A 17,018-nucleotide genomic window follows, 5' to 3' on the forward strand; every position below is an offset into this window, starting at 1 on the left:
ATTTATCTCTCAATTTACTTAATAAGCATTCCACAATCCACATGCATTCAATTCTTAGCATTCACCAATTAGAATTCAGCTTTCAGCATTCCCACACAATCTCTCCAGAAATTGCACTTAGCTTATTTATTAATTTATTATTATTATTATTATTATTATTATTATTATTATTATTATTATTATTATTATTATTATTTTATTTATTTTACATTTTTGATTGTCTTAAGTGCCTATTTTAATACATATTCAGGAAACTATTAACTTATAGAGTGCTACAAGCCTAAAAATCATTTGGTTGGAGTCCATGAGTTATGATTCCTAAACATTGTGCTGAGTGTGCCGTGGCAAATTAGTGTAGTACATAGACACACCTACAAGTTGTTTATTGTTTAAAATGGGATTCCCAATTACTTTTCACCATGGTAAAAACTCTTCTTCCTGAATGGGGTCCCTTGCAGAAACTAAAAATAAAATAGTATTCTTTACTAAATCAGAATCACCATAATCAACATCATTGATTTAAACATTCCAAAGTGCATATATAAAATAAAAATAAACAGAAACAGAAAGGAGTCTGCAGCTAACATCCTAGAATCACACTGTCCTACCAATTTTCACATTTCATCACATAATTCATTTTAATACAAAGTTAGATAACGTCATTCATAATTTCTTTTCCAATTATTGTTTTTTTTTTTTTTTTAATTTATTTGCTTTTAAAACTTAGCGATTTAACCATAATACTAATGTATTATTGTTCAGTGAAGCCGTTGAACAATTACATACAGGTAAAAATAATAAAATAAAAGTACATTTCCTGTGTATACACCTGTTGCCATTCATATAACATAACTCATGGCTTCCTTCAAGTACTTCAGTTTTGTGTACAACTCTACTGTAGTGAATATAACCCATTATATTATACCCGCCCCCCCAATGGTGCCATAAATTGGATGACATCTTTTTGACGTGTTAAGACATACAGTAGACGTAGAATAAGGACATCACCTAAGTATTAGGAAAACTTTCCATCATACAGGAAGAGAAAATGGAAAATGTGAGTGAATTGTTCCACCTCAGCTGAGAAGACTTTTGACAAGATGTTGGAGTGTGTCAATTCATTGATTAACCCTTAGGCATTATTGTGACCGGTTTTCGGCTTTTTGATGGTTCTGACCAAGTCATTTCAAAATAAGATGCTGCCCAGTTAAACATGTCAAGATGTCCACATAATGTATGGTCATAAATTGCTGATGGATTAAAGGACTATAAGGAAAAGTCTCCTAATGGTCCACCATGTTTTCATGAGTGGCACCCTCTCTGGTGGCTTCACCTCCACTGTGTGGTGCGTTAATGAGGAACAGAGCATGGTTGCAGCCTCTAATCAAAGACAGCTCCGTAAACAGACCTTTAGCAGGCCCATCATTTCTCTCACTCCTTTGACTTTGTCTTCTTTATCATCTGTACCTTTCTCTTCTCTGATTTCCCAACCTGTCACAGACTCCAGCTTGCATTTTTTTTCTCATCCCGTCATTTGTTGTGCTTTTCCAAGAACTCTGATGATGTTCATGTGCTGCTGATAAAGAGCCTACAGGAAGGCCACCGGGATCACAAACCCCTTTAAGGATACCAGAAGTAGCACAGGCAACCCTCGGTCACTTTGTAGACATGTTGTGTGTTATTGATTCATCTTTGCCATTTTACAATAACGCAGGTTAAGTTGTTCTAGGTGTCTATGCACCACCATGTGTAATGATTCAAAAGGTATCTGCACCATGAAAAATCTTACATTTCCTGACTGGGAGACCTCAAAAGAAGTCTATCAGGATTAATAGCATCTCGTCTTTGTCATTTCCTCCTTCTGATTAATTAGAATTTGATTGCAGCTACAGACGAGCACCCCCCTAAAACAGTCTTTATTTGCTTGCTAGCGTCTTTCATGTTAAACCTTTCTGTCATTTTGATTGACAGCTGTAGCTTCAACTCTCGCTTTAAATGCCCCTTCCAGTGTTTTATGTTGTGACCTGGTCATGGAAAAGTTGTAAAGAGACAGCAGCTGTTTTGTTACGGCTCAGCAGCAGAGGACTGAGAATAGAAAGACCGCGGGCGGGGGTTGTCCCAAAACAAGGGCGACAAAGGGAAGGGGTGGCTAAATTGGGGAGGGAAACGTTTTCTGCACCTTGTAACGACTCCATGATGGACGATCAGTCTAAGATGTATGAAGCATCCGAGCGGCGAGATCCTCTTTGACAGGAATCACACAGAGGATTATCTTAAAAGCAGCCTTTGATGAACTTTGAATATGAATTCCAGAATGCAAGCTGATCTTTCAGGCAATTGGACGCATGCAGCAAACATGCATGCTACTCATTTTCTATTATTGTTTACATTGATACACATTTAGTGATGGTTTCTTGAGCCAGAAATAAGAGCCAAGATACTTTTTCATTGTTCAAGGTGTGACGAACTGATGCCTTATGGGTTCCTCTATAAGACAAAGATAAATAGCTCCCGCACTGCATATTTTTACATTGATTGATAAGATAATAACTCATTAGATAGACATTAGGCTGCTTCCAATGAATGTTATTCCTGTTGTGTGTGTTTATTTACCTAACTAGCAAAGACTATGAAGTGATTTATGTCTTTGGGGCTTTCAGCTGTTTCTGGCACTGCTTCACCTGTTTGAGTATCTCGCCTGAACTTGGCCACATATCAGCTTGATGACAAAGCGGGATCAATGGCTCTGACAGCACATGCTACGCATCACTGACACAAAGCAATAAATGAACGCTAAAATATTAACAAGGTCCACATGTTGCTGCACAAGTTTAATTCCACGAATGTAGCAGGGCTGATGGAACGGCTAGAAAATCTAAACGTTTTGCATACGCAATGAACTAAAGTGGAGCCAAAAGACTTCACACTGAAAGACAGCAACCCAATTGTGTGCCAGTGCCCTTTTTAAGATTTAAATGATGAATGAATTAAACATTATGTTTGTGTTATTACTATGTTTTGTTTGGGTCACAGGGTCACCGTGTTGTTGTGGTCTTGATGGGAATGTGTTTGTCACTCTTATTATGTCTACTCAATCTTATTTTGTACAGTAGTTGCTATGCAGTTACTATGTCCTTTATAATGATGAAGTTGTCAGTTATGTTCCTTGTGATTGTGACATTGTCAGCTGCTATGCAAGTTGCTATGATCTTGTAATAGTCACTTTTTTGTCTAGTCTCTCTTAGTTTGTAGTTGCTATGCAATTGCTATCTCCCTTATGATGATTAAGTTGTCAATTGCTGTGCAAGCTCCTATGTTCCTTGGGATGATGAAGTTGTCAGTTGCTATGCAGTTGCTATGGCCCTGTAGTCACTCATCTCGTCTGGTCGCTCTTATTTTGTAGTTCCTATGTACAGTTGCTATATCCCTTATGTTGATGACGTTGTCACTTGCTATGCAGTTACTATGTTCCTTGTCATGATGAGTTTCTCTGTCAAGTGTTTTCTTCAAGGCCGTCTGAATCCAGCATTTGGGTCCAAACTTTGCACCTTACGTGACAGTCTGTATCAATTTCACCTTTGGACGTGTTAAATGCAGTTGTAGCACCTTTGTAAATGCTGTAAGAATGTATGGCCCATCCTGTGTGAACCATTGCAAAACCTGCTGCAATAGAATGGCAAACTCAAGAAGATATACTGTACAGCTAAAGCATTCCTTGCAGTTTGAAAGTCTGCATGCCAACCATATATCACAAAACGTGACTTCAAATAAAGTCCATCCAAACCGCCAAACTTGAGATGTCTCAGGGATTTTCTTGATGGTCGACCTGGAGTATGTGCTTTGCATAATAAAGCCTTCCTTGCTGCATTTTGGTTATCTGTAAAGCTATTATCTGAGTCATTGTTCCTCTTTTGTTTCAACATCAATTGCTAACGAGTGAGTGGATAGGCCATTGAGGTGGTCCATATGGTGACGTGAAGGTGGAAGGCTCGTGACTTTCTGGAGAATGTAGAGGAAACCAGACAAAGGCTCAGCCAGCAGGCCCTCGGCCTCCAAAGCCTCAATGGAGGACTGGCTGACCCCCCATTGAGACTGGTTGCCTGTTTGATTTGTGGAAACTGGCCACTCTGCCATAATACGTCCAGCCATCCATAGAGCCGCCCCGTACTCGTCCGCTCTCTCTTTAAAAAGAGAAGTTAAAAAAAAAAAAGTGTTCAGAAGTTTATTCACATTGCAGTATGGCAAATGGCAGATGGATTATTCATAGACTGTAAAATAACTAAAAACTGATTACATTTAACTTACAAAGGATGTCGTTTTGGCTGTTTATTTACATGACAACAGCATTTTGGAGCGTTTGAAGTTTTTCAAAAAGGCACCGTCACCTTGAAAGTGGTTCAAACAGTTATCTTGTTTGCAGTCTGGGTGTGTTTTTGTGTGCGCATCACAGCCAAAACAAACATGGTCGGCCACAGAGATCTTGTAGCTTTTATGATTTAAATGGTTCCGCGGCAAAAAAAACAAACATGTACATTTACTACACTGCTAATGTGTCTAGCGGAGTTACATACTTGCATAAATCAAGTTTTAAATCCATACATATGCAGGCAGCCGTTTCAGAGAAGACCTGGGATGACAATCAGTTGGCGCACATGTTGTTGTTACTTTACTCCTCTTCTGGAATGTATATTATATATTTTTTTAATAAGTTTGTGTAGGTTGATATAAATGAGGGCGATTTTGACAACACTTCCTTTTTTTAAATTCCATCTTTTAGCCACTGTCATGTAAGCATCCCCTATTCATGAAGCCTTGAAATTTTCAGTGGAAACTGTTTAAGAGAACTGGCCGAGATGAACGTTCAATAAAGTCAAGATTTCTCAGGTCCTACAAATACATTCCATGGGACAGCTGCTACTTTGACGGCCAGACAGAAAATCAACATGTGTTTTACACTTGGATTCAGAAGCAGTCTCATGGTGCTGCATCTAAAGTACAAGCAAGACTGCCTGACTGATGCAAAGAACAGGAGATGGACCCCTAGAGTGTGACCTCCCGAAACACACAACCGGATTGGCAACAGAACTTGACACCGACAGACAAATACTACCGTATTAGAGGGGCTGTTCACCATCATGCCATCAAACATCACCAAATACTTCATAATTGAAATTCCTTGAAATCGCTAATGCTAAACGTTATTTTGATTGACAGCTCAATAGTGTAAAAGAAATCAAAGCACTCACCATTATCCAACCTTTTTTGCATCTGTCCCAACAGCTATTGCAAACTCGGCCACCGCATATCTGGTCACTCTATAATACAAAATTCTGAAAATAGTTTTTGTGCCATCTTGAAGTTATACAGTCAGAAATTTAAATCAAATGTTGCCCAAATCCAGTCATAATTGCAAACAAACGATAGAAACTGAGGCAAATACTGTCCTCAGCTGTTTGTGGAACTAATGAAGGACTCACAGTAAGCAAATATGTTGTTACACAACAACATTTGCAGTGCACTTTCACTTTTAAAGAGATTAGCAAACTATTTACACAGAACGCTGGCAGTGGGACAAGACGTGAGTGTTTAATACCGGGAAGACGCCTCAACGTACATCTTATGTAACGGAACACAATCCATTCAACCCGACAATAGAAAGTAAATCTTGCTATGTAGCAAATATTCGGACATCTCGTTCGTCATCTGTCACCGCGTTTTCTCCCATTTGTTTATAGAAAAATACCGCCTGTTGGTTTGTGAGCTCCACGGCGTTCACATTTCTTTGTACATTCTTCTGAAAGGAATAGAAACATTTATGTTAGTGTGTACAGTGAATCCAGTGTGACTGAGAACAAGTCAGCTGATGGATGGCTTTTAAAGTTGAGCATGCTTTTCACTTAATAAAGATAAACTAGCAACGAGTGAAGGTGGTTGCAGTGAAGGCCTGGCAAAGCGGTCATGTGTTTAATCGGTCTTCTTTCTGTCTCATTTTTTTGAATCCGCCTCTTTCACACGTCTGCAGCCTTCTAGCCTGTGAGATAAGTCAACACGTGTCCATTCAACTGTCAGCTGATGCTGCTTGTGTGTTCATCCTCACCATCCCACTGGTCGCCTTGGCTTCTACTGAGTTTGAAATCCAAAATGCAGACAACCTCAAACTGTCCCGCTCAAAGATTTAGTGATTTAGTGTTTGTATTTTTTTTTTTTATATTATTTTATGACAATTATTTTTCCGTGTACATTCCACGTACAGAAGAATGACATGGCTGTTGACACTAATAGAACACTTGAACAACTTGCATGCACGTAATGTAAATAATCCAAATAGTTTAATTTACTTGGACTGACTCGTTAATCTAAATGAGGATAAACTCATGACATTTCTCCACATTTCTCCACTGGCCGCAATCAGCAATCAGCTTATTTGTCTGATTTTGCTGTAGTGTAAGCTTACAGTGGATGTTTGTGTTGTTGGCCAGATCCGGTTTTAAAAAGATCTCCAATCTGTGTATTTTGATGACGTCAAACTCGCATTAATATCTGATATGTACGTCGATGCTGCACACGAATTGGCACATATCCAATACATATTTGATTTGTACATACAAATTGAGATTCTGATCTGAAGAAATCCAATTCCATGCGTCTTTTTTCTATTTACACTGCCGTCATCCAAATTCAAATTGTACCACTTGAGCCAGAAATCCGACTTGTTTCACTTGAGCGATGCAGTGTTAGATTGACATCGCAAACCGCCATGTGGCTACGTGATTTGCGTTGTGTGCTCCAGTTTTGGCAGCATTGGACTCCTCAATGTGAAACGAACTCAAAAGCAAAAACTCATTTATATTTTGATCCCAGATCTCTCCATTAGGAATAAACTCTCCACACACATTGTATTACCGTAATCCACAAGCCCACATGTACAGTATACTCTGGAGTGTTTGCTCTGAAGATGAAAGTCAAATGTCTGGAAACAGTCTTCGCATCTGCAACCTGTTAAACACTCTAATGATACTGGCAGCCGCAACATGCACACACACACACACACACACACACACACACACACGCGCAGACAGACTTTTTCATCTGAAGTGTTCAGCAGGCTGTGTCAAAGAAATTGTTTAGAGATTCCCTCAAACAGAGAGTAGCCGTGCTCCCTTATGCATACAATCTGGGGGTTCGTGTTTGCGTTGCAGCGCGGGTGTTTTTTCTTCATCCCTCTTGTCTATTTTTCGAGACAGTTGCTCAATGTAACCGAACACTTCACCTTCATGTGAATCGGCTCCAGTTACACGCTTAACTTTAAATTAATTTGGCCTAATGAAGACCCCGAGACAAGACAAACTATGACTAAAAACAAACTTGCGCGTCAAAATGTCTCCTGTTTTTTTCTCAATATACACGTTGGAAATAAACATGTTGCATTCACGTTTCAGCCTAAAAGGAGTAGGCTTTGTATTTAGCAGAATGCATATCAGTGTTGATGACTTTTATATCATATTTAACTCATTCTCATACAATTTTCCGCAATAAATTATGGTTTCATGTCATCACTTTTAGTATTTCATTTTTTTTCTTAATAAATCAGGATTTTATTATTTGTAGCCAATTACAGTTTGTTCCTCAGAAATTACTTTTTGCCCTCTAATCGTATGACTGGACTCAGTTTGTCAAGTTCTGACATAGTTCTCGTGATAGGACTTTATCATTATAATAGCAATACAGGACATCATTCTTGTAAGGATGTTATTCTCTTTAAAATTACAGTTTTATTTTCTAAAATGTTTTTACTTTTCCCCCCTAAAATTATAACTTTTGTAATGGATCATCCAGCTTTTTTTCTGGGATGCTTGTCATCAGGACTGACAGAGTGAGCGAGCCGGAACCCACCCTGGCTGACTTTGGGTGAGAAACAGGGGCACACCATGGACTGACAACTGTCCCAAAATACGTCAATTGTGTAAAGTTAGCGTGTGTATCACATTCCTCCTTATTTCAGCTATACCGGAAATATCCTTATCTGCCACCAAAATAAGATCGCCTCCACAAAAAAAGAGTAACCAATTGCCATGCCTGTAAACATGTTTGTTGTTGTTATGTATTTCTTTTAAAAAATTCTGTTTTACACTTCCTCACTAAAATGGATTTCACTGCCAAGTAACACCTTGAGTGGCTTAAGTTCGATTTTATTTAGACGACTTGACCGGAAATGCATTTTCTTTCTCTCTGGAAGCGAAACTCCAGACTGATGCGCAATTTAACTGCACGCAGCTGCCGCCTGGTCCTTCACAACTCCTCTGGATTTACTCTGAGCAGGACCAAGTGACATTAATCCACGATGGACGTGAAGTTACTCGCAGTCGTGGCTGTGCTCACACTGGTGGCAAATGTGTCCGTTTCGCAAGGTATGAATGCAATTTGTACTGTTGATGGTTTATTTATTGCTCAAATGTGCGTGTATGAAAAAGTGTGATTTTCACGTAATACTATACGTGTAAAAATATATTTTTTTTTTCATTCAAATTTCAGTAATGTATCAGTTCAGTAGAAACGTTGTAATTGTGCATAAAGTGATAACAAAATCCCAAGAAAAGCAGCACAAAATACATTAATGCGAAATAGCGTTGCATTAGTTAGTCGCCTATTAGTTGACTTAAAGCATCTTTGGCTTCCTTGAGTTCTCTCTTTTTTGTTTGTTTGTTTGTTTGTTTGTTTGTTTGTTTGTTTGTTTGTTTTTGGTGGTGCGTAAATCACCAGGAGGTTTACGCGCGCCTGTGTGTGGTTCTTGGCTGTGGAAAGTTCCCTGGCGCTGTGCAGATCAACGTGTTTATTTGTTTTTCCACGTTGTTTACGCTTTAATTAGTCCCAAATGAGGCAGCTATAATAAAAACGGCCTCAGCTAGTCTGCATGGCGACATCAGAAAACTGCGCGGTCTTTCACATGCAAATGTGGGATCAGGTGTAAAAAAATAATTAGCATGGGGCTTTATCAACAAGGACCCTCTCCACATCTGTGTTTTTTCAACGTGTAATATGTCGCTTTTTTGGCCTGTGACAGAATTGATTCAACTTAAGTTCACGTTGGTTTTGGTTTCCTGAAGAGATCCCCGTTTATTTTTCGTCATGAATCAACCGTGACCACAGTTTGCACAAGAGGTTTTAACTGTATTACCAACATCCATCATGGAATCACCACTCAGACTTTCTGTTCATAAAGGCTTGATTTTGCATTTGTGTGCCTGCTTTAAAGTCAATATCTTTAAATGCAATTTATTGCATGCAAATAATTAATAGCTCAATTGGGTCTAGTAAAGATATTATGTGATAGGTCTATGAAATGACACGATATCATAAATAATTTGCATTATGGATGCAGGCTGTTTAAAATGTCATCTGGGATTGGCTCCAACCTCTGAGGATGTGCAAAAATTTGATTTTTTGCCATTAGAGTGTAATATGGCTTTATTGCTATCCCTCTAGGGTAAATTGGATTCATAATTATTTCTCTGCTGCAGAACTGTTTATTATTATTATTATTATTATTATTATTATTATTATTATTATTATTATTATTATTATTATTATTATTATTATTATTATTATTATTATTATTATTGTTGTTGTTGTTGTTGTTGTTGTTGTTGTTGCTGCTGTTATTATTATTATTATTTAGCACTTTCTGGGCCCATTTGATAAAATGTTTAAAATATTTTGTCAATGATTTGGAGATAGTTCAAAGTGCATTTGGTTTCCAATAAATTACAATTTCATCCCATATTCCAAATTTATTCGAATACAATTATGACTTTTCTTGCAGTATTTTTTTTTTAAACTTTTTGTTTTCTTCTATTGTGGCTTTTATTCGTATCTTTTTTTTTTTTTTTCACTTGATGTCCAGTCTGATTTGCCGCAGTCATCTCGTCGACAACCTCTGTTCAAATTTGGCATGTTTAGAAAAGTTATTGTAATAACAGCACAGACCAAAATGAATCATAATGGTGATGGAAATTTAAGTTATTGTCAATTGATTTAGAGCACATATGGCTGCTCTGGTCTGTAATCCTGGCCACTGAGAATTTACATAATCAAAAGTCCTGCAATATTTATTACATTATTTTAACTGTTTTTTTTTTCTTGAAGGTGTTTGTAAATATATTTTTTTTACATTTAATTTATTTTTTTGTCCTTTTTTTTCATTTAATAATTGCTAAATTGATTTATTGTAAATAATAATAATAATACAATTTGACATATACATTGTAACAATTTGTATTGAGTTAACTATTTGTAATTAGTAATTAGTAAACTATTAGTTAAGTAATTATAATTAAATTGATTATATAAAGTCAAATTTGAAAAATAAGAATGAAGAATAGTGTTATTAAAATGAAGTGTCAGTCAATACATTTGCCTTAATTTGGTGCAGGCAGTTTGCACCCAGTAGCAGCATAGATGTGAGAGTGAATGGTTGTCTGTCTCTGTTTGTGCCCTGAGACTGACTGGTAACCAATCCTGGGTGAAGTCCGTCTTTGGCTGAAGCCAACTGGAATATAATGCAGTATAAGTGGTATAGAAGGAACATGAACTACTTTACATACACACCATTTTCTTGTACTTGATCTATGAATGGCTTATCCCATCTGTCTGCAGCGCAAAATTTTGCCCAGCCTTGAGGTTCATGAAACTGTTATTAATCAATTTGTCAACTAAGTAAAAGTAGAACAATACACTGCAGTTGTTCTATGTATAGTCTATCGGTCCAGAGAGACATTTAATTTATTTTCTTTAATGGTAATTCAATTATATGTTGGAATTCATGAGAAAATCCAGAAGATGTCCAGTGGGACACATTGTGGTTATCTACTACCAGCCAGTTGCAGTTGGTCTTATATTTTAAGTCAAATTGTATCGATTTCATGGGAAACACTTGCTAAACGTCTGTGGTCACAGTGTGGTCCACTGTTTAAATATATACATTTTATTATGTCTGTGGGAATATATTTAAGCAGACATTCATACTTGCTCTTTTCTGTTTTCTACAGCCAAGCCCATCAGTCTAGTGGAGAGATGCTACTGTCGTTCAACAGTCAACAGCCTCCCTAGGGGATACATACGAGAGCTCCGCTTCATCCATACGCCCAACTGCCCCTTCCAAGTCATGTGAGTGTTGTTGTTTTTTTAATCCCTACAGTGACTTATCTGTATTAAAGGTTTTATACCCTGCTCGTAAAAAGTTTTAATAGGGTTCCTCCTTGTTGGACATTTCTCACCATCAATCTCGAGGAGGTGACAGAGCGGAGAAAAGAGTTGGGCATGCATGTGTGCGCACACGCCCCTCTGTCACTCGCGCTCTCAGACATGGGCAGACCGAGCCCACCGAGGCATGCGGGAGGAAGTGTCAGTCAGCTGGAACGTGGGCGCACAGCTTTTGGTTTTCTAATGTCCTCCTCAGAATCAAAGATTGTCATTATAAATATATGCGGCACATTTTACAGGGTGTTATTACAATAGGTGACTTATTAGCATTGGTCAGATAAACATTGAGATTTACGCTAATTTGACGTAATGAAAGTCAAGAAGAAAAATATACCAAGCAAAAAAGAAAAAAAGAAAAAATATTATATTTATTTCTCCTGCTTTATTGCTGTTCATCGTTTTTGCCCTCCCTATAACAGAATCAGGCCACTAAAAAAAAAAAGGAACACAGACAGAATATCCAGACCAAACCAGAAGTGTATTGCATTACCAAGACTGGCCTGAGAGAGGCAGTATGGTGCTACAGCACATCGAGACTGCCACAAAATACAAGAAAGACAAATTAGAGGTAGAAGAAGAAATAAAAGACTACAAAATCTGTTATCTAAGCTGGTGGCGACATTGCTGTTAGTGATTTTTGAAGCGGTGAATGATTCTTGAGGCATACAAACAATAAACTCAACCATTTTGTCCTCTAATTGTGTCCGGCAACAGTGTATGCTTCGGATTGCTTCCTTATCAGCTCTCGTTTCTTTGATTCATTGACTCGTTTCTTTCTTTGAAGACACACAAAAGGATTTGCGATTTAAATATTGATGATAACCTTTGTCCCCACGCTACCAGATTATCGCCCAGGACAATCTTGTAGAGACAAACTTAAATCTTTGCTTACTTGGATCATAAGGGAAGGGAAATATTCAAATTTGGCTTGATTGTTACATTTACAGTGACAGTGTCATGCCATTTTCCAAATAATCCATACCGGCATGTTTGAAAAAGGCTGTCATGCTAAACTAACATGAAGGTGCTAATTTTCTTTGTTTGATATCAATGCACCACACTTTCATCTCACATTGAAGTTGTTTTCTCATCAACAGTGCCAAGCTGAAGACAAACAAGGAGGTGTGTGTGAACCCCGAAATCCGATGGCTGCAGCAGTACCTGAAGAACGCCATCAACAAGTAAGATGTGCTGTCAGCTTCTGTCAAACCTGTCCGTCTGCTTCTTCCCTCCAATTCGCTTCCCTCCACTATAGAGATTCAAAGTAAACAGGATTGAGATGCAAAAGAACAAATGCGCATACCGATCTACTGAATGGACGTTGTAAGATTAACACCTTTTAACAGCGCTGTTTTCATGGTGAACATGAAGTCACAACATGCTAGTAGACTACATGACAACTGTCACCCACAAACTGAATTTGATCAACTTCCAGTCACCTCAACATTTGGCCAGTGATGCACACACAGGCACATCTGCATCCTAAGTTAAGTTACAATTAGTGTGTGAATCTTAACATTGCCAAAAAAAATAAATAATAATAATGTCACATGGTCTTCTGTATGGACAAGACGGGTGCAGTCTGTCTGTCTGTCTGTCTGTCTGTCTGTCTCAAAAGCTGCTTGAGCAGTTCAGACTTGTGTGTGTCGCCGGCGAGGTGTGACCGCCCGTCAGCATAACAACACAGCTTGCATAGAGAGTATGGCAGCACTCGTTTGCAATGGATGTGATGTTTCCAATTATGGTCCAGCGGGAGACTTTACAAGTTGTCTTGCTGTGATAATACATACATGCACACAATGCATTGTAATACTGCACTTAAACAAGACAATGATTTCCTCTATGCATCATTTTGAAAAAGTTTGGAAAAAGTATGTGACTGAACTCATTTTGTGTACAAACTTTTTGTCGCATGACTGTAAAACAAATTTAAATGTGCAAGACTGTAACGAGTCAATTGATGAGAGGAGAAGAAATTGCCTTAAACTACGAGTTATGACCCAAAGTAATGTGATATGTAGCAAATTTAATAGTGACTAAAGGTTGTAACTGTGGACAAATAATATGGAAAGCAGGACTGGTTGTTGGAGAAAGGCCAGTTTTTGCAAAAAAAAAAAAAAAAAAAAAAAAAAAAAGAAAGAAAGAAAAATCCATCTATTATATACGTACAGTAGTATCTTTATGGTGTATTAAGTTTCTCTTAAATTTAGAAAAGAAAATAGTCTCCTGTATATATGGCTAGTGGAAGAGCCATAAACCCAGTCACGATTTAATACTTATTTTACATTAACTAGCTGTCTACATGCTTTAATGTAATTTTATTGTTCTTTTTTACCTTCTTATTGATTGAAACCATAATGTGGAACTGTATTGCATCATATTGAAAGTTATATTTCCTCATTTGAACATAAAGGCATTCATTGCTTTACGTCAACGTTCATCTCATCTTTCTCTTTTTGCCTTTCAGGATGAAAAAGTCCAAGAAGGTGAACTAAAGTTTCTACTAAGATGCTTCTTGAGCTATCACTGAGGATGTGGAGCATCATCACATACATATACTGTTTATATAAATACATTATGTACTGTATATGTTGCCTAGTCATCAAAATGCCATGTTATAAGAGCACTTATCAGAGCTGCCCTAGTGCAGTCTCTTGCATGGAATCATTGCATCATCACCACCATCATCGTCATCACTTAGGTTATCGATGTTATTTGTGCAAAGTGCAATTATATCTGTTTGTTCACCTAACATTAATGTATATACTTTTCTGTTCATAAATTCATTCATCAGTAAAGTGCTGTTGCACCCAAAAACATAATCATAGGCCGTTTGGCAAAATGTACCTCCATATTTCAAGTTAATAGGGGCGTAGGAATTTCTATTGGTACCCCACAGACTGAGTATAACATACAGGATTCTAGTAAAAGTCCCAATTATGATGTTTTTGTAATGGAATTAAGGACTCAAGCATTTCCCGAGCAACGCTGTGGTTGTGATAATGTGAGCCCCAACATGTCTAGTAACTCACTGAGAATAAGTTCACATCTGGAGGCCCCATACAGGTTTCATGGTCTGGTATCATAAAGGTCTGTCTACTACAAACATAACAAAAAAAGAGAGACCCTTATTAGTCTATAAAAAATGGGCAACTTGATTTGGCTGGATTCTAATGGAAAGATGGCAGCGATCTCAACAATTTGTACAGCAGAGAGTTGTGACATAAATCACATTAGTAGTTATGAAAACAGTTGAAGATAAAGCCATGTGTTCAACTGTCATGCAGATAAAAATGCACTTTATATCTGAGCTTTGTTTTTGTTTTTTTTAATGCTTACATACTTTTTCTAGTCTCTTTTTCTATGTTTATATTCTGCTATCTGTTCATTTTAACCAATGAATTCGCTCACATGACTGTTTTTTCAAATCTGGGAGATGCCTATAGTCGATCATTCGACACATCATATGTAAGAATAATGTGATATAAATGTTTTATTTTTGTACTCTTTAATGCATTTAAATGAAGGGACTGTACTTTCACAACTGAGCCGTCGGGACAACATTTTATTGTCAAAATTGTATGCAGTTATGAAGTAAAAAAACTAAATAAATACATGAAGGAACAAAACTGCATGGCTCGGTTTGTAATTTTTATCGTAGGCTTAAAAGACTTGATGCTTACAAACCAGACGACCTGTGGGCTATCATGCAGTTGACAGCTGAGTGTACTGCATTAAAAGATCACTGTGGGCGATGTAAAGCCTTTCATGTTGAAAATATGTTTAGCTTGAAGTCACAGGACAATAAGCCAGCTTGTTCACAGAGAATTAACTAAACAAGCAGCCATTAGGAACACATTAGAGCTAAAAGGGATGAACTTTTAACTTCTCTTTGGTGGCATTATGTGAGGCGGAGCACGGCAGTTCACGTATGTGGTGTGAGTGGTCTACGGAGTGAAACAATGGTTTAGGTGGAGGTGGGGGGAGTAGTCAGACGTTGCTGTCTGCAGGCCATTTGACCATTACTTTGATATGCACATGAAGCAGAGGTGGCAAATCCAAGTCCAGAAAGTCAAATCCCTGCCACCATTTGGCTTCAGCCACAGGTGCTTCTAATCAACTGGCAGATAAATAAGATGGAGCTAGCACACATGGAGCTCGTTTTGCTACTGGTTGAGTAGAAGAACCTGTGGTTATAAAGCGAAACTTTGGCAGGGTTTTTATTTTCTGGATCTGCATTTGCCACCTCTGACAAACAGACACGACAGACTTCTTGTGGTGAGATGTACACTGACTGAATTAAGTCACTGATGAGCTGATGATGTCATATTGATAGATACTGTAGCTTATGCAGCAGGTGTACTGAGCAACCAATGGCTATAGGGTTGAGGAATCCAGTTCCAGAAAGTAAAAACCCCAGCACAGATTGTCTTTAGCTACAGGCGTTTCTATTTAACTGGCAGTTAAATGAACTCACCGCACTAGTGGCCAAAGCCAATATGTCTCAAGGTTTTTACTTTCTGGACCTGGATTTCCCATATCTGGAGATAAAAGCTTTTTAACATGAGGCAGGTTTATATTTTCAAAATAACTTCATTCCTTTTTTGTTATCATTTTAATATTGTTACCTTCTTAAAAGTCTTACCCCGGGTTTTCACTGGATGCGGTTGCGGTGCGGTTGCGGTGCGGTCCGGCGACGCAAGCAATTAGATTCCATTCATTCGAATGGTGCAGTTTACACCGCTTGCGGGTGCGTTGCGTGTCGACTGCGGAAGGCCTGCGGCGTGCCGCAAGCCTTCCGCAAGGATAGCCTATTTTCTATTTTTGCCGGACGCCGCAGCGGTAGGCCTCCGGCAAATGGCAAGCTAGCACAAAACACATCGAGCGGGACAGGAAGACTGAGGCAGTTTCAAAATAAATTTCCGGTTACCTTTCAGAATAAAATACTCGCCAGCTCCTATTTCGCAAGTTTTTCAGCAAAACGTGACGTGGGCGTCGCCGGGCCATGTGCTCATTCACGGTTTAGACACCAGCGAACATGGACGAGGAGAGGTTTATATTGGAGGTGGAAAACCACAAAATAATATATGACACGGCACATCCTTTTTATAAGGACTGTAATGTATTGTGAGTTTGATGTTCGCGATTGCTTGTTGTGCCCGCCTCGCTTGCCGTACTGAGCGGCAGCCGGACGGGGAAGACAGAAATAAAGAGTGGACCCGCACTGACCCGACTCTCGTTATTAATATACTTTACAAGGACAACCAAAAAAAGGATGCTGCATGGAATCTCATATCTTTCTGCTTCTCTGTTGAGCAGACTTTCTGTATGTTTGTCGTTGTGAAATGCCACATGATCGCGCGCGCGCGGTCCCGCGAGACACGTTGGGAAGTGGGCGGCGACGGAGCTGCCGGACCGCAGCTGTGCGGAGCCGGTGTGGATTGACAAAAAAATTGACCCGTCCGTAGCACGCAGTCAAGACGCACCGCACCGCAACCGCACCGCAACCGCATCCAGTGAAAACCCGGGGTTACACAATAGTGGTTGATGTAATGGAACCATGGTAGTGTCACTGCCAGGGTTGTTATAGTTTTGGAATTTTTATTATAGTTAGTTTTTATTTCATTTTCAGTTTTTTTTATTTTTTTTTTTAATACATTTACATTTAGTAAATGTATTTAGTTTCCAGGGCAGCTTTGTTAAATTTTTAGTAGTTTTAGTTATTTCAAAAATGCTTACTTTTAGTTTGGTTGTAGTAT

At 38.4% G+C, this 17,018-nt stretch overlaps 1 protein-coding gene across 1 annotated transcript; it reads left to right on the forward strand.

Moving 5' to 3' along the window:
* The first annotated feature begins 8,239 nt into the window (after positions 1 to 8,239).
* cxcl12a (chemokine (C-X-C motif) ligand 12a (stromal cell-derived factor 1)) lies at positions 8,240 to 14,875 on the forward strand. The gene is made up of 4 exons (XM_077495162.1): positions 8,240 to 8,408; positions 11,046 to 11,163; positions 12,357 to 12,440; positions 13,727 to 14,875. Exons 1-4 carry the CDS (start codon positions 8,342 to 8,344, stop codon positions 13,752 to 13,754), a joined length of 297 nt encoding a protein of 98 aa, XP_077351288.1. The 5' UTR covers positions 8,240 to 8,341; the 3' UTR covers positions 13,755 to 14,875.
* The last annotated feature ends 2,143 nt before the right edge of the window (positions 14,876 to 17,018 follow it).

This window comes from Festucalex cinctus, chromosome 14 (genome assembly GCF_051991245.1).
Source record: "Festucalex cinctus isolate MCC-2025b chromosome 14, RoL_Fcin_1.0, whole genome shotgun sequence".
Classification (NCBI taxonomy): Eukaryota; Metazoa; Chordata; class Actinopteri; order Syngnathiformes; family Syngnathidae; genus Festucalex; species Festucalex cinctus.